Source organism: Colias philodice, chromosome 11 (genome assembly GCF_061535455.1).
Source record: "Colias philodice isolate Cphi_HAF_F1 chromosome 11, ilColPhil1 Martin Lab GWU primary, whole genome shotgun sequence".
Classification (NCBI taxonomy): Eukaryota; Metazoa; Arthropoda; class Insecta; order Lepidoptera; family Pieridae; genus Colias; species Colias philodice.
In genome coordinates, this window is record NC_143096.1 from 1,568,897 (window position 1) to 1,593,532 (window position 24,636).

The 24,636-nt window shown below is 32.7% G+C and overlaps 1 protein-coding gene across 1 annotated transcript in view; it reads right to left on the reverse strand.

The window, feature by feature from the left end:
- Positions 1 to 4,215: 4,215 nt before the first annotated feature.
- Positions 4,216 to 24,636, reverse strand: part of LOC149484360 (uncharacterized) — a 100,581-nt gene continuing 80,160 nt past the window's right edge. Inside the window, exons 4-7 of the mRNA XM_089700515.1 lie at positions 9,830 to 9,908; positions 8,978 to 9,146; positions 5,374 to 5,718; positions 4,216 to 4,814 (exon numbers count right to left, since the gene is read on the reverse strand). Of these exons, the coding sequence (XP_089556641.1) occupies positions 4,358 to 4,814; positions 5,374 to 5,718; positions 8,978 to 9,146; positions 9,830 to 9,908 (1,050 nt within the window). The 3' untranslated portion in view covers positions 4,216 to 4,357. The remainder of the gene's footprint in view (positions 4,815 to 5,373; positions 5,719 to 8,977; positions 9,147 to 9,829; positions 9,909 to 24,636) is intronic.

The following is a 24,636-nucleotide window of genomic DNA, read 5'->3' on the forward strand; positions in this document are numbered from 1 at the left end:
ACACACCACACCACACACGACACACACACGTGAACACACACACACTCGCATGTTTAAGTTTGTATTGAATTTAACTAAAGTAGTTAGCATGAATTTATATAGGTATACTAGCGGTCCGCCCCGGCTTCGCCCGTATGGTACCTACATGTATAAACTATCCTATCTCTCAAGTTGGATCGAACTGCACATGGTGTGCGAATTTTATTATAATCGGTTAAGTGGTTTAGGAGTCCATTGAGGACAAACATTATGACACGAGATTTATGTATATATATTAAGAATTAAGATTAATGAATTAATATTGTTATCATCATCACTACATAGTATAAAACAAAGTCGCTTTCTCTGTCCCTATGTCTCTTTAAATCTTTGAAACTACGCAACGGATTTTGATGTGGTTTTTTTAAATAGATAGAGTGATTCAAGTGGGGGGTTTATATGTATAATAACATCCATTAAATAGTGGAGAAGTACTGTTATTTTTGAGGTTTCTAATGTGATTTCGTAAATAATTACATTTTTTCCACTTACAGTGCAAACGCAGGCACCCTACGAGTTTTATCAAAATAATGTACTAACTATAGTACACATTGAAAAGGTCTACAGAAAAGTCCGTGATGGTATATGTTTATCTCTTATGGATAACCCACAATAACTTTTTTTGTAATTTACTTTTTACGACAAATAATGGCTAATTTTCGAAGCGATTTTAACCAATACAGCATTAATCCTTAACCAATTAAAGACCTTGAATACATTGTTCATTTAATATAGATCTATATGGCCTTTTACACCGTATGATTTAAGTGAATATTTTCGAAGATATTACAGATTTAAAAATTGCGGGACGTAGCGTTTGCGGCGGTACCAGCCGGCCGCCTGGCTATATATTTTATACCCGTGCGAAGCCGGAGCGGGCCGCTATGTTTTTATATTCAACGTTCACAGTTTTTCTGTAGTGTATTTAGTATCAGCATTGCACCTGTGCAAAGCCAGGGCCGGGCGGGTCGCTAGTTAATATTAGATATATATTAGAAAATTTAACTTGTATTGGCAACACTGTATTTTGTCTGTGGTTCTTTTTCTTCTTGTACGCGGTGTGTAATGTGTGGTATTAGGCAATGTGCTATTGGAAACAATATAAATAAGTTTATGTAATCGCTGTTTTCATTTAAACCCATAACTTAATAGTTAAGTAATAAAAAAATTGTTTTGTATAGAAGATTGTTGATGTACCCTAATAGTTTATTTTTTAGCCTAAGGAATAAAATGTACCAATGGAAGGTACTTGTTCCCACAACACAGGGAATCCTAGAGTAGGAACAATTCAATTTCTATGTATCTTATATTTTCGAAAAAAAAAGTTATTTTTTATTGTTATTTAATTTTCGCGGCCGACCCTTTCTATCTCTCTTGCACTTTAAACTATCTCTCCATATACACAATCATCAAATTGTTATACTTACCTACTTTCACTACGTTTTTATTTGTACGTATTTAATACTTAACAATCGAATTAGCGTCTGGCTAATTAATTTTAGATTATATTATGTTTGAAGAACATAATATGAAATTTACAGACATTCTAAAATAATTTGAATTTTTTATAAAAACGAAATAAAAAATTGCGTCTGGCACCTATTTAACAACGAAAAAAACGTCTTGCAATAAAAAAATTATGTCTGATGGATCTATCTAAAGGCAAAATATTAAAAATTACGCGTTAAAAAATGACTTTAAATTAAGGAAATTATCCTGTGCAGATGAGATGCGCACTAAAAAACGCAACCACTGCGACCAGCCAGACAGCCCGGACTCTAACCGAAATAGCAAGAGGAACAGTATATCAAAAAACCAACTATACTAAAATGACTTTTTTTTAACGTTAATAGCTCCCGTACCAAAATATAAAATTATTATCATTGAATTAATTTGACTCTATCATAGTTAAGATCATAGTTCATATCTTAAAGCCAGATGGCACAGGGCATAGTACCCGTGCTTATGGTGGTTTGTGCTTTACTTTTATAATTCCAATTGCAGTCCTATATAGCTTATATAGCTTTGGGCGACTATGTTGCAATTTTACCTGATCATAAAAGCTAGGATAAGTGAAGCTCATGTTGTTATGACAGTGTGTCTGGTTTTAAAGATAAAAAAATATATCAATAGATACCCATATAAACTAGGTAGGTACGCTTATTATTTCGATCAAGTAATAAAACGTGCTCGAGACGGACAAAAGCGATATAAATACTTGTATGCTCGAAACACTATCAGGTTTTGATAAAAGTATAGTTGGTAATACTATTAATAGTTTATTGGTAAAATTATTGTACACATTTGATACTGCTACTCGACAACAGATGGCGCTGATACAATGAAATAAAACAAAGGTTTATAGTTCAGATGATTTATTAATTTAAAATATATTAAATTATATCCAAATACAGCGTAACATAATCCTGTTGTAAAATGTCATAAAACCAATTTATACAGTTGATGTGATATGAATATATTCAAATGTTATACAATTAAAAGGCCTTTATAAAAATACAAAGACGTGGGGGTTTTTACTATGTAATAATACTTTAATATTTTCTTAATTATGATAGACTAGGTATTTAGAATTAACAGACAATAACGAAGAAGGCAGTATTGTTTTAGTTTTAAATATTTGATTATTTTGACTTCACGCCAAAAACTAATGGATTAAAATAAAACTTATTCTAGGGATAAAAATGCAGCCGAGTATATTACAGAAAAATAGCCTGTAGAATTGACTTCTTGTAACAGAGTTAATTAATGTTAATACAGTTTTTTTACATTAAAATACTAAACTTTTTTATGTTTCTTTATTAAGAGTTTGAAAATAGAAAACATAAAAATACTATTTTTTATTCGGTTGATTTTTATAATATTTTCTTAACTCTGTTACAAAAAGCCATCTTCCTCACATTCCTCAGAAAATAACACAAAAATCACATTCAGATCGAAATTATAAACAGTGACACATTTAATTTTATTACTAGGTATTATTAATACCTAGTAATAAAAAATTGGTTAAACGAAGAAAATCATATGGGATGTCAAAGTTCGAACTATTACCTAACTAATGTTTCGTTTAGTAAATGCGAGGACTAAAATATTGGCACTAAAATAACATTTTTATGCTTATCATAAAAAATGGAACGTATAATTAGAATTAATACTTATTTTATACTTTTAATAAAATGCCAATATAATGTACGACTCATTGTGTTTATTAAATACACTAAGCGGGAAATGTTAGTTGAATATAATATTATGAAAATAATGTTAACGCTAAATATTGATGTTAGCTTACTGACTAGTTGTCTAAATCTAGAAAAATATAAGAATACTTAAAACTAATACAGTTTATCAATATCAGATAACGGATACAATAAAGGTGGTTTAAATGTTGTCAGAGCAACACAAATTTCAAATAATTTTCTTAGCGTATAATATGTGTAATAAATACTTATATTTAATATAATTCAACAGCCTAAGACTTAGCACACACGATATTTGAAAAGCATACACTGGATCGTTTAATATAAAGGTTCGTCGTTCTGACTGCTCTAGCATATAAAGAGGAGAAGAACTAAGCATAAGCGAAAACTCCTTAGTAATTAAAATCGGGGTAAAATTATCTTAATAAGTTACAGATACTACAAAAACTGTGCATTATATAAAAGTGAAATTAAATCGGAAAGGGAAGATAAAGTGTGCGAAATTTTAAAAGGTATATTTTCGAAGAACTTTTTTTAACCTAAGGAGTAAAGAGCCGCTTGCAAAAGCCCTAATAAGATTAGACTTTGAAGCGTATAGCGATAGTAATCTCGTAATTAGAAGCACTTAAATTAGATTTATTAAGCGTTAAGAAATAAGAGGAATTGCCATCCTGAGGCTTATTAATGTTATAATATTTTACGAATATCAAATCTTGGTTAAACGTGTAAATTATACGTATACAAAAATAATTCAATATTTTTGCCAATCACTAGGCACATATGTTTATAATACATATTATGGGCCCATGGGCTATTATGGGCTTCACAGTGGGCAGCGTTGGACAAGTAGAAGCAATCACGATATAAAGCCTAAATACCTGCTTTGATCGTTTCATCATGTTTAATCATAATCGCCGTAATGGCGGGAAACATTGACGATCATTTGTTGGGCCAAACCACAGGCCAAACATTGTCCATTGTGAAGAAGGTCCATTAGACATTATTTGACAACAACCCTAAATGTTTTCTATCAAAAATATTTCGACAGTATCAATGGAATACAGACACAATCATATAAAAACTCAGGACGGCACAGATCAAAATCACCAGATATTCCTGACCGGCCGGGGCAGCACTACCGGCGGAGGCGGGGGCATCATATCGAACTCCTCCACAATCGTCTTTGGGTGCAACGCGCTTATATTATTATCTACCGTATACGTTCTAGCGTGCGTATGTATGATAGCTGGTTGTTCGTTATCATATGTTCTAGCGTGTGTTGGTTTTTCGTTAAGTATATTGTCTCTCTGTGTGTGTGTGTGCGGCTCGTTTCTAGCGTGTGTTGGTTGTTCGTTAAGTATATCAGTGTGTGTGTGCGGCTCGTTAACAAGCCAGTCGCTGCGGAGCCGCTTGCGGCGCGCGAGCTGGCGGTCGCGCACGTGCTGCAGGCGCGTGAGGTGCGAGCTTACCTGCTGCGGGGTGAGCCCCGTGCGCCCCGAGCGGAGCAGCTCCGCGTTGCGTTGGTACGAGCCTTCGGGGTCGCGCCGGTTCCAGCGGTAACTGGACCAATATACATATTCGATGATAGTTGAAAATCAAATATAGTATTCGAATTTAGGAACATGGGTTGTTTTATTAACGAATTCATAAATGATTTAATCCCCATATATATAATAATATTATAAAGCTGAAGAGTTTGTTTGTTTAAACGCACTAATCTCGAGAACTACTGGTCCGATTTGAAAAATTATTTCGGTGTTAGATAGCCCATTTATCGAGGAAGGCTATGTTATATCATTACGCTAAGTCCAACAAGAGTGGATCCATGCGGGTGAAACCGCGAAGCGCAGCTAGTAATATTATAAATGCAAATGTACATCTCTGTCTATCCGTCTGTCGATAAAACGATAGACTTCTTCTTCTGAACTTAACCGATTTGGCTGAAATTTGGTACGAAGATATTTTGAAACCTGTGAAAGGATAGTTTTTATGCGGTAATCCCACAGGAATGGAACTATCCGGCGAACTATCTTGGCGAAAAGCTTTTTAAAAATTTAGAAATACTATGTACCGGATATAATTATTATTAAATTATTAAAATTAACTTGAAAATACGTACCCTGGGAATGGTCTTGTCAAGCGTCTTTGCGCGTTAGGCCTAGATCGCTTCCTCAACTCATTCGGCCTCACATCGTTTCTCTGTTGGTTCCTCTTTTCTTTGGGCATTCGCTGTAAAGGACTTGGTCGCAGATCATAAGACTTCGGGTTCTGAATAGGATTGCTGGTGACGTCATTTATACGCGGGTCATCGACCTCTCTGCTGACGCTTGGAGCTGTTATCTCGTTAATCTTGCCCATCCTCGAGTATCTACGACGCAGGTCTTTGAGTTTCGACTTTGGAACCTTCTTGAGTTTCGTCTGACAGATGTATTGACGCGGTTCAAAACAGTTGCGTGCGGCCCATCTGGAAAATTAATGATTTTATTAGTAGACTAAATAAATTAAGTTCATTAAAAGGACTAATCAGATGATTGAAATAAAGGATAGAAGAGTAGTGGTGTTAATCTCTATGTGTAGTTTGGAAATCGCCATTTAAGTCAATCCTTTCTGACTATGTATGAAATGAGCAAAATATACCATTTATATATAACCCTGTTAATCGTATCTGTCTCCGACAGCGTCTACTCCAACTTTCAAGTACAAAATTGCATTTTTATTGTCGTCACGTCGCATTAAACGTTCATTATAAACGCACGTAGCGCATCGCAACTCGCAAGGACCACACGAGTGGTTGCATTCAAAGTACCGACGATCGATTAAAATGGTAGATGCTGCATTGTTTATGCAAATGTCGTGCATGCTGGGAAATTCGGATATTTTGCGGAGCGTTGTAACGGTGGTTTAGATTTTGAGGTCTTAATTTGGTTTGTGAGAAAGTAATATGTGTGATTCTAGATAGAATATATGGATATCGTCACAAAACTATTCTGCAAAGCAACATTTACTATACATTAATGATACATTATTAAAGCATGTCGCGTGTATCGCGGCTGCCGAGTAGGTATACCTACCGTCCTACCCTGACCGTCACGCGACATGCGCTACACAAAGCAGTGTTCGGAACCGTTCGAACAGTTTCACTTTTACCGTGGTTTCATAAAACCACACAACATTTTTCTTATATTCACCAAAAATTTACTTTTATAAAAAAATGAAAAAGATACACTTATAAACGCCCTTGAATTTGATGATAAATTCTCACACACCCTTCACCTACAAGCTGATTTATTGCTGGAATTAGTATAATTATTTACAGTGCTCTGTTATAAATACACAGTTTCATATATCGGTGATGTCAGCCCATTTGAAAAGCGAAAGTAAGTAGCAATTTAGTGCTATCTTTAATCATATTGTGGCCCAAATCAGCTTCTGCTTTAAACAGCATAAGTAATAAGTTTATACGGGATGGTTTTTCATGGAAAGAAACATATTGTTATGTACAAAACATGTGTTATAAAGAAGGACAACTTCAACCATTTATTATATGTATCAATTACTTTTTAAAATGTACTTGTACATATTTACTTTATTCAGTAAATATGTACAAGTACATTTTGTTACCAGGAAGAATTTTTGATACACTTTTTTTCTAAATATCATCAGGAAACATTAATTATTGGATCACACACAAATGCGTGGATTTAAACCAGCTGGCAGATATGTGTTCCACCAAATAGATAACCTCCTCCTTTTTTTGAAGTCGGTTAATGATAAATCCATTTCAATTTATTATTTATTAAATTTTATAGACTATTTAATTTACAGTTACAAATTACATTGACTGCAATTTTATTAAATCATTCAATATGGTAGTTCTTTAGCCCCCTGTATAAGTATATAAGTATACATTGTTAAGTAATAAGATTAGTTCTAAAATTCTAAAACTACTACCTATTCAAATTTGCAATCTACTTCGCTATCTATGAAATGAACAATGAAGAATAATGAGAGGAAACGTTTGCGCAGATGAATGGCGATGGAATTGTGCTGGTGTTAATGGAATGTATCTGATTGACCCGCGAATCAATTTAGCTCAATAACAGACATGTCGCGTGTTATTTTGTTTTATTTAGTGACAGACATAAAGAGTAACATATCCAAATAAAAATATCATCCAATAAATATCCAGTAAATATCCATTCAATATCTGTCTGGAATTGGTATTAAAGGGAAATAAGTGACTAGATAAGGAAGAAACTTCCTGAAAGCTGAAACTCCTTTTTAGGCAGAATCTTATTCTCAACGGCGTTCATCGAACACAGGATTTCATGTTTAGAAAAATTGGTAAGCAAGTGGTATTGTATATGGTTTTAATTTTTATTTTTTTATTCTGTATAAATTTATATAAGCAAGTAGTAATGAGAGATGCGTTAAGTATCATGTATAAGTAGCATGATACATACTTAAATTTGGGACTTTTGCGGGACTACTTATACACAAAGTAAAATTTAAATTGATATTGAATTTTACCTTCATCCCACATTCATAAATGAAAATCGCCCTTGACATATATCTGTTTCCAGTTAAATGCTTATTAACTCCCTTCATGTGTTTTTAATTTTTTGTCAGAACCTAATGTTTCAATTAAAAATATTCTTGGCACGATCCGGTGCGCTTGGCTACACTCCAGCGGCCTCCATTAATCGTTTACGTTATTTTCTTAATTAAGTCTATTATTTTTTCCGGTTGATAATGAGCCTATATCGTAGGGAGAAGGGACATGTCAGTTACTTTACGTTATATTTTCATTTAAGTTTGTATGTGCCATTGAATAAACGTTTCTTTCTTTCTTTCTTTCATTTAGAATCTAAATGAAGGAGATATTCCGTATAATTATAACGGTTACATGGGATTAACATTTTTTATTATTTTATTACTGACACTTTCATAAACAACAATAATATCAAGTTCATTTATAATTACATGTAATTTCTATAAGTAGGTACGTTCTGTTTATAAGCATATTTTATAAACAATCTAAATATTTTTCTTTACTACTAGTTTATATTTTTCACGGCAACGACGGAATAAACATAACAACGCAATACACAAAATAATGTTCACACTGTTTCATTAATTATATGCTTACTTCAGTTCGCGTAAATCAAATTCCAGGAATTTCTAAAATTGTTCAGTTTCATGTGCGTGTGTCATTCGCTCCCCTCCGACCTTGGTTCCCCAGTATCTACGTTTCTAACACGCACATTTGTCTTGCACACCCGGTCAGACCGCACAATTACTGTTTACTTACCATGTGAATGTAAGTTAAATAGCGCTAATGTTATGAGGGGACGTTTGATTATAGCTGTGAACATTCTCCCCCGCAAATAGTGTTTAAAATTGAAAACCGTTACAGTTTTTGTTTTGAATTGGCCAAGTGTAGGTAGGCCAGGCATCAAAATAGCTCAAAAAAGCTTACATTTTGCTTGAAATATGACAAACTTACCACAAACCATATGTGGCCTAATGAAATCCTTTAACAATAATATTCGCTATTAATCTGTCAATGGCTAGAGGTACTTCTGACGCGCGCGAAAGGATAAATCTAAAGAATTCGTAAATAGCTCATGCTGGATATGGACCTAATTCAACAGGCTACACCTTTGTTACGAGAAGACTTGAAATAAAATAAACTAGGCAGTCTAATTCAATTTGTTTCTCACCTGTACATGAGTTCCGGCGACATAGCAATGCAGTGCCACTTCAGCTCATCGGGAGTCATCTTCTTCATCTTGCTGAAGGACTGATAGTGCATGTCCCGTAGCTCGCCACCCCATTTCCACGCGCGAGTACTGTAGTCGTATATACCGCCGATCCACCTACTGGCCTTCTCTGGAAATTTTAGTGGACAATAATTATGATTGAGAGCTGAGACGTCATCTCACAGGGAAGTATATACATATATTATATCAATCTCTGATCTTTATATTATGGAACCTCGTCAAGTTGGAGTAGGTAGACTTGATTTAGGCTTTAAGATGCAATATGTATAAATCTTATGGATACAGGGGTGCATGTTGCAGATTAAATCGTTAATGTCCGACACATGATTTATGTGTGTTTATGTCTAGCGCAACTATGACTAGATCTTAAACATAATTTCCAAGCTCATGTCACGTCACCACGTTATCTATCGTTATTGATAACTATGACCCATATAAGATTTGTCACGATTAGGTCGAAAAATAAAAGTCAACTTATTCAGTCTACTTAAAGATAGTAAAGACTTTAAAAGGTCTAGTTAAAGTAAAATTATCGGTTTGTGTAAAAGAAGAATGAAATCTATACTAATAATATTATAAATCTGAAGAGTTTGTTTGTTTGTTTGAACGCGCTAATCTCAGGACATACTGATCCGATTTGAAAAATTCATTCGGTGTTAGATAGCCCAGTCATCGAGGAAGCTAAAATAAACTAAATATATATCACCACGCTAAGACCAACAGGAGCGGAGCCACGCGGGTGAAATCGCGGAGCGTAGCTAGTAAAATATATTTCTGAATAAAATAACTTACCAACTGCAGGCCTATTGAGGTAGTTTCGCAGATTCCTGTCCTCCCATCGAGCTGGCACTGAGAGATTGCTGTCACGATCCTGTAAAGAAACGATGATTTTAAATAAAAAAAGAAGATTTAATAGTTATTTGAGAAACGTTCATAATGTCTGTCTAACAATGATCTGAAAAAGGATATTCTATTTTTTATACTTGCCACCAATTTCATAATCAATTGGTGCCTCTCTCTTCTTGAATTTACACGACTACTGGCCTATCAATATATTTTTGCTTCAAACATAAGTCAATTCATTCTAAGATTTTATGTGTATCATTTAAAATTAACACCATTCAGGTAAGCAGACTTAATTAAAATATTTTGTCTGCACAAAATATGAAATGGGTTTTTACAGTTTGAATCAAAATAAGTATGTTTACTACGTTAGCTTATTTACGTTAGTTTATTATTCCATTTGTTTATATAGCAAAAAGTTAAGATTTATTTATTTTGAGCTAAAAAGTAAGATACCTTGAGGTGTCAGGGTGTTTGATCAGACTGACGTATAGCCGGCGGCCTAGTTATCTTTTAATAGGTTACTATAACAAATATTTGTTTGTTGTCATCAAGTTCAATATTGCGTTACTCATTGAGAAAATATTTCGGTACAGATGAACAGAAAAAAACGAATGGAAAATTCATTGAATTAAACGTCAATTTATCGAATTGAATTATTTATTTATTTTTAAGAAATTGAATAGAGAAACTCGTTCATTAAACGAATATAAAAGAGATTAGTAAACTTTACTATGACCACTCTTCACCCATAATTTAAGAAAATATTTAATTTGATATGAACATCAATTTATCAAGGGATCACTCTATTTTATCAAGGGATGTGCCTAGATATCGATTCAGGGAACATCTAACAATTGTACACTTATAAGTGATATGGTAAAATGATTTGAATATTAAATAAAATTCCGTTTTCATCGACAAACTGTAACTATGTATTTCGAATCTTAATAAAAGTGCTAATACAAAATACAAATCGCAAAAAGCGAGTCCTCAAATGCAACTAAATAAGCTTAACATTACATTTAAAAAACTTAATAGCTTTCCGACCTCTTTTTTAAACTATTAACAAATGAGTTATTACCAGTGAAAGCGCATAGTTGATTTATTTGTGTGTTTAAACAGTAAAAACAGTTACAACAATGTACCAGAGAAATCAGTGTCGGTGTTTTTAACGACACATAAATATTTTAAGAATCCATATAATACAATGTATAGCACATAACGAAAGCTCATACAATACAATCATTTAAAAGCATTCAGCTCTGATTCCGTCATGGAAATAACCAATAAATTATTAAAAGACTTGATTGAATGATGAAAGAGTAACATTTTTGTATCTCGTTTTGATTTAAACGTCCTGAATTGAAGTGTTTCATTCGATTGCAGCTTTGATGTTGCTAAATGCTTTTTGAGAAACAAAAAAACTGTTAATAATCATTTTTAAGATTGGTCATTCAGTTATAAGCAAAAATCTTGTATTTAATTCACTGTATTTAATTTTCAAAAGAACTGTGCAGATGTTATGAGCGAAGGTTGAAGGTCGCTCCACGCTCCTAGCGTTGGTTTTCTAGGGTTTGTGTTAAGACGCAACAAAATACTTTTATTAAAAACACATCTATTATATTTCCATTAAATGATAAATCAATTAGTGTTAACAAATAACTATAATATAAACAAATAATTAACCTTGACGAATCTTTCAGCTTTCTGTTAGTGTTTCGAGAAATATTAAGTTAATATCTATTGTAGCCTTTTACACAATGCCTATATCATTTTGCCGTTTTCCGTTCACTCAATATCATTGGAAGCCTATCACGACATCTCAAATGTCATTAACATTCACAAGTACACTTGTGACGTCATCAAGCGGGGTTTCATTAGCAATTGTCCCAATTTGCTTCTTAGAAACCAATAACCGATATTGGTTGGAACACGCGATTCCAGAATTATTTATATGATAGTTTTTCAAAGAAAATACAGTACGTAGACGGAGTATTTTATTTTTCTTAGAAACTCGCCAGCTATTTTAATTTGACACTTCCTACGTAACTATATAATCGTGGGTGTTTAAATGTTTGGACGTTTCGATGATTGTATGTGTCTTAATCATTCATCACAAGTTTTTCCCAGGCCAACGCTTTACGACTTATCTACATTTTTACTGTTTACAAGTTTCTGACTGTTTGTAAACTTTCAACTTTTCTCAGAGCTTTTGTACGAATAGAAAAAAACAACTATTTAACTCGCGCAATCATACCGTATATGGATAAAGATTTACTCACAAATAACATAGATCAATAGATAATGATTAATGCTTCATTAGAATGATATCATTAAACAAACTATATATAATTTTATTGAGCCGTAAAATACAGGAAATTATGTTATTAACCCACTTTTCAACTTACAAAAGCATTCTCAGGCTTACGACCGTGAATCATAACTGACACATCTATTGTGGTCGTTTGTTCTAGAATTTTAGAAAACTATTGCACTAAATTAATTTAAAAAGGTTAAGCACCTAGGTAGCCTCGATTCGATTTTATGTCCTAGGAACGAACTGGTGTTAATGTTAACTGTACAAGATATTTGTATGTTAATGCATAAAACACATCACCTCTGAGATTCCGAGTTCCTATTCATGATAAAGCTAATAACAAATGGACTACTACATATTTTATTAATGTATGAGAGTCATAACTTTTATATAATGATTACGCGGAGGTTTTCATATAAATCTGTATAGTAAATCGTACTAAGATATTCTGGGAAGGCTTATCATTGCGAATGGTTTATGATCCCTTATGATCACAGTTGATAACAATCTTGGAACGCAAGGTTAATTAAGAATTATATGATATTTTTGTATTATAATTAAATCTTGATTGTTTAAGATTGTCAATTTAATTAATTAATAAAAAATACGTACATATAAATAAGCATATAAAATATACATTATAATTAAATAGCAGTGCCCCGAAGTTTGATCCGCATTGCTCCGCTCCTATTGGTCTTAGAGTGCCTTCTTCAATAAATGGACCATCTAACAGTGAAATAATTTTTCAAATCGGACACGTGGTTCCCTAGATAAGCGCGTTTGAGCAAACAAACAAACACACAAACTCTGCAGTAATTATCTATATCTAAAGTGATATAATAATCACTTTAGATATAGGCAATTAATTATTAAAAAAAATATTTCATTTTTTAGTAACTAGGTTTTGATATGAAAAGAGGTAATTTAAATTGAGCAAGTGTTTATTATATTGTTGAGCACTGTTATTTTTTAATAGACTCAAGTATTTGATGGATAAAATTTCTGATTATTTTTAAAAACATATGTCTGTGAAAAAAGTCTGCTACTTCTCTGTGTGCAAAGATATGCATATTATCTGTTTTATATCTCAAGTTTAAAACTAGATTTTAACACTATTTTATTAGCAATTTGACCGTTATCATAACAATAAAAAATAAAATATATAACATATTTTAGTATTTACATATAGATATGGCAAATTTTACTTTTATATGAATATTTTCGACGATCAAGGCATACATTTATATACATAAATTGTCTATTAAAATAGTCACATTTGAATTTGCTACACACACTTATATCATAATAATATAAATCCTGCGGTCCCAACCGCATGAAATTGGTTGATGGCGATTATTACAAGTAAATCAAATAATTTTCATATAAATTGCAGATAACAGTTGACATGAAATTTTTTAATTAGGTATATCAAAAACTGTGACAAAGAATCTGAAATACATCACGATATTGTAGCAATAAATTTCACACATCGATACGAATACATAGTGGTTTTTGTTGCTAACCACTAACCATCATACATCTGTTAGTTTCCTTTAAAATAAAAACGTGATTGGAGCCTCGCCAATAAAACAATTGTAATCAATCATTCATCGAAATTAATAAAAATATAATATTAACATTTACACGTCATACATGCAACTCATGCGCACAAAAAACATCATTATTCATAGTGCACTATGCAGATAAAAATGTATCAGAGCAAAACAGATTCGCAATGTTACAATTTTTACAATTACACTTCTTTGAAACGATAATAATTCAAGATGTTTTGCATCACTTTCGTTGTTACACGAACAAAGCTTTTCACAAAGTCTTCCCGTTGATAATTCTCTTTGATTTTCCTAACATTAGCAATATGTTCGCCATATATCACTTGTGGGATCCTTGGACCAGAGGAGATCATTTTCTTAATTCTTTTCGCCACTTTTTATGTTTATAACGTCGTATATTCACCGAACTCTCAAATGTCTAAGTTATAAAATACAACGTGTATCAATAAATTAGTTTTAAATAGATTTGTGTAGTTTTATCGTTTGGAACATTAAACATGATATAAATTCTCCAGCGCGTCTATTTTTATTAGGAATCTATCGCCAGAGAGAAAATATAACTACGTTACATCTGTAAAAACAATATTGTGTAAATATAACCTGTGGGTGAATTTGGATTGCATGTGTTATTTTTTTGTACGTACCTGTTTTTAGTATTATGTAACAATGATGTTCAAATATTAGTTACGCAAAATTCTATGTAGATAGATGTTACATTATTATTTAAAAATCTAAGTTAATATTATAATAAGTTAAGTATTTTATTATAGGCGTAAGCCATCTTTAAAGCTGTAACTGTATTACTAACATTAATGTAAGGTCAAAACTCCGACCATTTTCAACATTAAAGTTCAAGTTTCAGTTTCATTCCAAACCTGCAGCATTATGAGCAACAAGCATAAAGAATTTCTGGAAACCGTGCAATTCCGCGAAGTGTAACCAGTAAACCAGTGATGAATGGACTGAAAATCTATTAACGAGTTTATAAAACCCTAACATAGCCCTTAAGACAGATGGCTACATTAACGTCTCGGTAGTGGTTCCAAATAATTTATAATGGCGAAGATGGCCGCGTATTTATAGCGAATAAAATTGTGTTTGCGACGCCGCGCCGTTGAGATTGTTTAGTTACTTTAAATTACTCGAACAGAATAAGAACGTATAAGACTGGCTGACATGCCAAATTGTATATTAAAAAAATTGCAACGTTTTTATTTGATGCCCCTCTCCTAAGTCCTATCTCCTCGATTAACGACTATCCAACAATTTTTTTATTCCTGAAATTACTACGTTCACTCAAAGAAAAAAAAAAACAGAAAATGCAAATCAAATGTTATTTTTGCCAGTATCAAATCAGTAAATTAGCTCTGATAATGGAAGGGTTTCGGGTTATCAAAACCGTAGGCGTAGGAGATAGTGGCTTTTATAAGCCTTAGCATCCTCACTCATTGGATATCTTTGAGTGTCATTTTGTTGATAAGTTACGCTTTCGATAAAATAAAAGCTCCTTTTATCTATCAGATTTTATTTTATTGAAAATAATCCTAAATATTCAATTTAATTAACTGCTAATTACTTCCAAAATCAATTTGCAAATAGTATGAAAGTAAAGGGAATGGGAGTCACTTAAATTATTATAAGTTTATTTAAAAGACGAGTAGTAAAGAACATTTTAGTTTGTACTTATTGACAAAATCAAGATTTTCTTAAACACTAAATACAAGTGTACAACGGAGAATATGAGAGAAATTATTGTTTTACCTAATCTGGAAATAACCAATGTTTATCGTGGTGACATTTTCAGTGGTACAAATATTTTCATTCCTTAGCTCTGTTCCGGCATTCATGTTTATGCGAACGACGTTGAATGAATTACGTTTCCTATTGATGAATTTATCGATATGCTATTCTCGTAAATGGAAATATTCCATTTGTTTTAGGTCTATGTACTATTGAATCGGATAACGTAGTCCATAAAGATTGTTCTATAAATAGACCTATACAAAATTAGCTTATACAAATAGACCAAAAGGGATTACAGAAACAGGTCTCCCATGGGGCTTAGAATATGTAGTTTATTAGTTATTACGCTAAATATTACGAATAAAATTATATGTGATTCCATGTCACGCTTATAGATAATAGATAAACAACACTAACAATAATATGTTCCCAGTTTTCTTGTTTCGCTGATTGGAGCAGCAGAGACCAGACAGATAAATAAATTTCTACATGCCCGCCAAAGTTCAAAGCTCACCTATATGGATTGAACTTGAGATTTCTATTGCAAATTATTCCTCATACTAATCACAAAATTTATAGAAATCCTAAAATAAAAAAAATTCGTGTCGTCTTAAAATAGGAAGTGAACATCTAAGATGAAAATACCAACTCTTTTCATCGAATCATTGTAAAAATATGAAGCGGATATATCTCCACACTGTTTACATTACATCGAGCGTGGGAAATTTTAAATTATACGATTATAATTTTTGTGCTAAATATTCCGTGCCAACTAGGTTATTCAGTTGGAGCTTTTCTTTCAGCGGTAGACGGGTGTATCATTGTAAATATATTTAGCTATTATTGGACGACGCTTGTATCGGAATTTTGCGATTTTCCATATCTATATTACACACGTGACTAAGAAGTTTTCTTAACTATTTTTAACAGAATTAAATACTGCTTCTTAAACTTAACAGAGGTAAAAATAAAGGCTTAACAGAGTTAACTCTAGATCTTAGATACACGATACGATCGATGTATTGTACTTAATAGGATGAAAATTTTCCGGTGTGTCGTAAAATAAAGAAACTTTATTTCTTTAGGTTATCTGAGTTTTAATTGAAACTAATTCTTTTATTAATTCAAACGGTGATGGAAGAGAACTCCAGTAGTTTCTTTTAAAGAGCATTTATAAATTATTGATTACTTAATTATAAAGTACAGATTAATCTACTACCCTAAAAGTTACTAACCTCCTTATCAGCAAATTGAATGTAATCCACCATTTAAGGGTCAGCTCACACCGAGACGCGACGCGGCGCGACGCTGCGCGCACTTTTTTCATAGAGCGACTCAGAATATACTTTATTCACTACACGAAAAGATACACATTACATTGTGAGAATTCAGATTACGTTGCACCACGCAGCGCTGCGCCTCGAGGTGCCTCGCGGCGCAGCAATGTGTATCTTTTCGTGTAGTGAATAAAGTATATTCTGAGTCGCTCTATGAAAAATGTGCGCGCAGCGTCGCGCCGCGTCGCGTCTCGGTGTGAGCTGACCCTAACACCTATATGCATGTCAAAGTCAATCAATCATAGTATTATATAATGACCGTAATAATAGTCTAACGGGTCAATAACCCGCTTGGTTATAAACAAAAAATCATAATTACTTCGTTCAATCAACCGGTTTCAAACTTATTTGCATCGCGTCTGAAGTTTTTGTTTTAACCTTCGCCTATTAAGCTTAATAACTGATAAGAACAAGCTAAATATTGTAATTTAAATAACTGTTATTTGCCAACTTATAAATATGCAACCGTCAATTAAAAGTACAAATCTCTTGTTTTTTGAATGTTAAACATAAATATTGTTTTAGTCCAACTAATTAATAATAAATTACCATAATTAAAGAGGATAGCGATTTACTTTGCTACATACTAATGAACTTTGCATTCTATTATTCCACATAAAACAAGAGAAATAAAATATGCAGGTAAACCAAAATGAACCAACTCATTGACAACTTACGAATAAAATGATTTTACATTTTAACATGCATGTGTAATTGTCAATTCAAAGTACGAATTTAAGTTTTTTCTCCCACGACCATTTATATTAGCATAATATATTGATTGGACCTTAATATTCCGTCAATTAACCTATGAATAAATATAATCGCGGTCTCAATTGGGTCAATCGGGAATGTTCCCGTCATATTTTATTAGGTGGCCTAGACCTGTCACGTTATAACCTTACGTGACACGCCCTATTTATTATTACAAATAGTTTGAGTATACAAACGATGGCGTCAACTGCGGCGCCTAATCGCCGCTAAACTGTACTGGGTCAAGTAATGAACTTATGGTAAAACAGTAGTGTTATATATATCACTGTCGTAGACATGTGTGTGATACACATCACAGTTTATGATTTCCAATGAGGGATAAGATTCTGGATAATTGTTGGGTATGACTAATGGTTATGGCTAACACGTTTAGAATATTTTTTTGGTATTTACTCACTTTTATGCTTATAGCTATAATACAAAAATGGGATATCGTTAGACGTTAAGTCGGGTCAGTCAGGAGTGATGCTTTTCCCTAATGTAAGTTTGCCACTCTATGGAAGTCCTTGGATAATATCATCTATGTTATGTAGAGTCGAACAAGAGTGGAACTAATTCACAACTTAATTTAAATTACTATTTATTCCCTACAAATTTTTGGAAGTATTTGAAATCTATGAGTTTGTAACTTACATCGTCACTTGACATTGCTCTCGCTGGCTGCCCATTGAACGAATAGTTACTTAACACCAACACTTCGCGCGGTGACGAGGAATCATTATTTTATATGAGACCTTGAAATTATAGATTAATTGCATTCTTGTAAAGGTTATTTCATAATCTTTTGAATTTATTAATACATTGTGTATGTATTTGATAATTATTTTATATGGTTAGTTGCAGTATAGTTTGACTTCGTGTATCAGTTTTTATAGTGTAAGTAAACTAGTAATTATCTTATCTGTGGTAAAAGCTTTTTGCGCTTTACGCCTTTGCAACTTCATTACCATTCTAATTATAGGTTTCAATTAAGACTTTTGCTCAATCATTTATAGTTTCATCAGATATGTATATCATATGAGTTTCGTCAGTGCGAAACTTACCTAATTTTTTTGTCTGCACTTTTTATACTTTAAATAAGTATAGAAACTTAAGAAAGGTACTTTTTAAACGTTTATTTATTTAAGATTGAGATGATCAATGTAGAGCAGTGTTTTAGATAATCCATACTAATATTATAAATGCGAAAGTAACTCTGTCTGTCTGTCTGTCTGTTACTCAATCACGCCTTAACTACTGAACCAATTTGCATGAAATTTGGTATAGAGATATTTTGATACCCGAGAAAGGACATAGGATAGGTTTTATCCCGGAAATCCTACGGGAACGGGTTTTTCTTTGAAAACGCGGGCGAAGCCGCGGGCGGAAAGCTAGTTTATCATAATTCAGAATCGCTGCCAATTATTGAGGTGTTCAAAATATCAATATAATTTACATACTATTGATTCACAAACCTGATGGAATCAGATTTAATAAATTTTATACAAAAATACCTACCACTTAAAAAGTATCTTAAATAAGCCTACTTAATACCGTGACGATGATTATGATAATCACGAGGGTTCGGCCAAATTGAGCATAAAAGAACTAATGAAATATTCATCGATCTGGCGCCTGGGACTTGCCAAATTTTAACACACGATCGAAAATCGATCGCAGATAATAATATGAAGAAATCATTCAGTATTCTCATGGCCGTGAAACAAGATTAACAACACTTAAAAGGTTTTCACGGTAACCTTAAATGGCTCCGCTTATGTTATTTATTCGGTATATTGAATATTTATGGACGTTTTTTTAATGGGAACTTCAGCTTATAATTGACTCGCCACCCTTGATGGATAAGGTGAAATTCTTTTACTTTCGTTTATAGCGGATTAAAAATAATTGGGCTTTACTGAAATTGTGAAACCAACATTTATGCACAATTTATCTACTTACTTACCTACTCTATGCATTGAAGTATGTGACTTAACAAAAAAAAAAAACTATCGCTTGTTTTGTTAATTGTAAAGCTTTTACAATTATTACCAGTGATATTTACAGACAATTCGCTTTTGCATATTTATATGAAGGAATCAAGCGTGATTTGAATGTTCTCTAATATAGTTTAAAGTTACACCAATGTAACTTTCCAAATTCGACTTCATTATTAATTCTCTGCAAAATAAACGTATCAAATCTAGGCTTGGTATAATACGATATGTTCACCATTGTGCTGTCTTGTCTTGTCATAAGAGCTTGTGACTTGTGACAAGCTATTCAATACAGCTTTTATCCGTTAGTAGCAATGCATTAGATACAGCTTTAATATTGCATTTAAAGCGATTATTATAAACTATTAACTAAACCCCAATGCTAATGTGGTAAATTGTAAATTAATTTATAGGAAGTCAGCCAAGTAGTAGATACTGTTATGGAATGTTAGGAAATAGAAATAAAATTACTCGTTTAATTTTATTCCTATTTCTTAGCTTCTATTAAAAATATGTAAGACAATTCATGTATAATGCTAATGACAGACGATACGTTTAACTACCCAAAAATAATTGAGCTTTTGTAAATTAACATCACAAGTTATCCAGCTGGCGCAAAAAGCTTAACCACGTCTTGTTAAAGACGTGTTTTTTGTTATACTGTCATTCATTAACGACCCATTAATCCGCTGTTCTTAAAGAATTTACTAATTACGAGTTACATCAAGATTCATCTTAATTTGTCGAAAGTTAAACCACCGTTGACAGAAGCGACACGCCTCAATTTAAAAACATCACTTGAAGAGCAATTTGATCGCTAATTAATTTATGGCGCCCGTCAACTGTCATGTAAATTGGAATATGCGTTATGAGTCTCAATACCATCTTAATTTGTTGTTACTTGGGAATGCCCTTCTGATTAATTGGTGTAAAAGTAAAAATCGTCTTCAATTGGTTAAAGTCGATAAATTTTATTTAAGGTTTTGTTCGTTTTAAATAACAATGTATAGTGGAAATGGTTAATGAGAAAGAAAGATGTGAATTTGCTTGGTATTGCGAATTCAATATTCATGTAATAGGTATGTATAACGTTTTCAGCTTTTTAAAAGAAACCTTAACCTACCTAGTAACAGATCTTAGAGATTTGCAATAATTTTGTATCCATTAATTGAAAGCAGATATTTTAATTAAGTTGTCCAGAATAAAATACTTACTTCGTTCTTTTTATGTTCGAGTGAGTTTTTTAATTAAGAAATTCAAACTTCAAAAAAAATACTAAAATATTAAAAAAACAACAGCGACCTTGAAAATTGGAAATAATAAGAATACTAGGGCTCATTCCAACAATACACTTGACCTAATAGTTTTAACTTTCATTCGTGTTCCGAGTGCCAAGCGCGCGCAAATTTACACAGGAATCTAGTTTTTCTTACACACTGTGCGAAAAGTGCATGCGCGGCGTATATAAAAGGAGATGTAGAAGAAATTGTAGTACAAGCTGTGGTGCATGTGTCGTGCATGCGCAGTGGGTGATACGTTACGAGTGCTGGGAATTCTGACATCTCAAACATTGCCAATGCTATAATTCATTCCGCGTGCTGGCACGATGAGGGCGTCTTCTAAGAACGGTGATTTGTATCGGCCAAGGTATAGGAATTTGCGGTTTATTGAAAAAGTTCGAAAGGTCGTTTGTAATATAATCTGGCACACTATCATTCCACCTAGATAAATAGTATTAATCTAAATGTACCACGTAACATAATAGTTCTATTAAATTCAAATTTTTAACACATACAGTGCGTAAGCTTTTGGATAAAGTTATTGCTCATAAAGTCGTTGGTAATTCTTTTAAATATTTCAGAAGGTAATGTAAAAACGTCTTTATATCCTATGACTTAACTCCCAAACAATGTCCACGATGTTTGTCGCGGGCTAATATTTGCTTCTTACGTGATATTGAGTAATGAGCCAGAGCTGTATTATTTTATGTATCGTAAAATTTCACCACACGCTTCGTTACTTATATGCAATCATGAATCATTGCTATAGGTTTGAGCACGAAAAGATAAGGGCATGGCCATACTGGTTATAAAATATAAAATAAGAAAAAAAGCATGCCAACGTGAGGGAGGCGATAAGTAAAATCAAAGCTACAGTTTTCCACGAACGATTTATTAAGAGCTATATTGACTGAAATACACAAACTTTTCTAACCTGAATTAGCATGCACTGTCTTTTATTGAACCCTTGTGAAGCTGCAGCAGATGGTTAACAATAATAAGTTAAAATGGCCGAGTTCCAATATTAGTATAATAATAAATAGCATTATTGCCGTTCGAGTTTAATTCTTATGCAAATAAATAGCTGTTAGTATAAGTGACTGCAAGATTTAACTCATTGAAATATAGCAGCAGATGTCTTTAGAGGATTAATAATATTAAGATTGATGACATGGTAATAATATACTAATTACTATTATACAGCGCGTTAAGATTTTGTGTTGTAAATGAAATATTAACGTTAATCATTCACTCTACCGCGTAAACATTTTGAGGAAATGTAAGAATGAAGATTATTATGTATTTTTTCCCTTGCATTTTTACCAAAACCGCTGACCGGAGGTTCTTAATTCGGACCGTGTTTTTAATTATTATTATAGCTGCTGTAAAATATAAAAATAAAGGACATGTTCATTAATAATGTATTACTTACTGGGGTGTCAGTTTCTAATAAAAAATTATTTTATTTAACTGGTTTTCATGTTAGTCTTTATTCTACGCAAAAATAAGATTTAAACTATGCTAAAATCAATATTTATATGACAGAATAGAAGGACGATTCAATAAGAATCAATCGTTACAAGTCTCGTCTCCTACAATTATTGGAGCACTTGACCTCTCAGACAAAAATTTCAATTTATCATTTACTAGTAATTACTTCTGCTTATGGCTAATATTGGCTACTTATTACTAGCAAATATGAAGTGGTTCGTTACGAACAAAATTAATTAACTAAAATATGAGAGTAAGTTGAACGACTGATGAACGAATTATCTTATTCCTGATTTTTTTTTCAGCACAGTATATTCTTAATATTATAATTATTACTAAACAAAGTGATAATTATCTGTTGAAAGCTTGACATTGGCACAACCTTAGGCACAACCTGTCCCCGCTGGAATCGAGTCTCGAGAATTGTCTCTTTAGAAAAAGAAGAATACTAATTGATACATTATATGAAAAATCGTTTGGAATATTTTAAAGTTTGAAAAAATTAACTATCTTATTCTAAGTACCAAGTATAACAACATCAATTTATAATAACAATAAAATATAACGTTTATTTGCGTACTGCATCACTCAGTACATAATCGCGACAGACTGACGCGTGACATTCTTGTTAACTGCTAAGAAAATTGTATGCTGAGAATATTTAATATCTATTTAACAGTATCTTGATAAAGCCTATTCATATATGCGACACTATCTTATCGTTATTTGTATAATTGCATATTTAATTTAGTAGATGATCCCTAAAAATCGGGAAAGATAAACAATAGTGGGAATAAGCTGCCGTATATTTTAAAAAATCAGGGTCTAGAACGCATATCTAGACCCTGAATTTTTTTTACATGTGTAAACTATTTAATTCTTCAGTACCACAAAAGTTCTTTCTTGCTCTACCACCAATTCAGAAAGAACATACACTGACGACGAAGTCATTGCAAACGCAACAATAAACACTGATACTGTTTTTATTGGCATTTATACACGCATGTCATAAAACTGCATGACATCATTGTACGGAAAAATAGTTTTAATTAAAAGTGTCAGTAAGGGCTAGATGACATCAACCATCATCAGTGAATTGATCCCAATCTACCTCAAGTTCAACCTTCCAGTGTAATCGAGTTTATAGCTTCAATTGTGTTACTGCCAATGGACCCTCCGCGAATATACGTACTAAAGTGACATAGCTCATAAAAGAAGCAATGATTTACATCAACAGTCTTACAATACTCATTGAAGAAATACTATTGAGGATATCGCCCCATTGCTTTTCCGTTTTGAACTATCCCTCCCTCCCTCCCCTTGCGAAAGCCTTAGCGAGTTGTCATAACCATAATGTAGCGACGACATCAGTCAGAATTTTGCCAGCACATTAAAAGCAAAGAAATTTTGTATGAAATCATCGCATAAAATGCTTATAAAATTAAACCTACTTATACATGTGTGTATAAAAGTGAAGTCCCGTGTCCCCTAGTGGGGTAAGGGGCAGATGCATTATTCATACATCTGTTTCACTGATCGATTTTCTTTAGGGACAAGTAGGTGATCAGCCTTCTGTGTCCTGCCAGACCGAGACATTTTTTTTTCTTCGTCTCCACCGGGAATCGAACCCAGGACCCCTCGGTTCTACGCTCACGCGTCAACCACTGTACCGAGGAGGCGGTCAAAATGTGTGTATGATCTGTACATAATAAACACTATTGTAAGTACAAAGTTAATCTAACTAGTAACCATATACATTAATTACAGCAATACTAGTTACAATTAAACACTTTTAAGTGCTATAATAAAATTTTATTAGTATTATTCCTAAGCGGTTAAGCGATTACGATTAACGTGTAAAGGGTCTGTATTTATACTGAGGTGTAATTTGATTGAAGCGATGATAGACACGCGGCAATTTTGTGTTTAACATGTTGAGCAGAGCGGATAATTAACCGTTTTGTTTATATGTACATACACAGCGTATTTTTAGTAGATACGAATCGATATATTATATCGTATTTATCGTGAAGGTTTAAGACGAATTACTGTGCTTTTTTCGTCCGTTTCGGATAATATTCCTTAGTAACCATGATATTTTTACAATAAATTATGCTCAAAAGTCTATGATATTTCAGCCGTGTTATTACAACCGTTAATGTCAACTTTTCCAAGTAATTTCTCGTTATAAATATGAAGTGCATGACTCACTTTTTCAATCAGCGCATGCGCTCTATAAATATATCATTGAGTAAGTAGCAGAG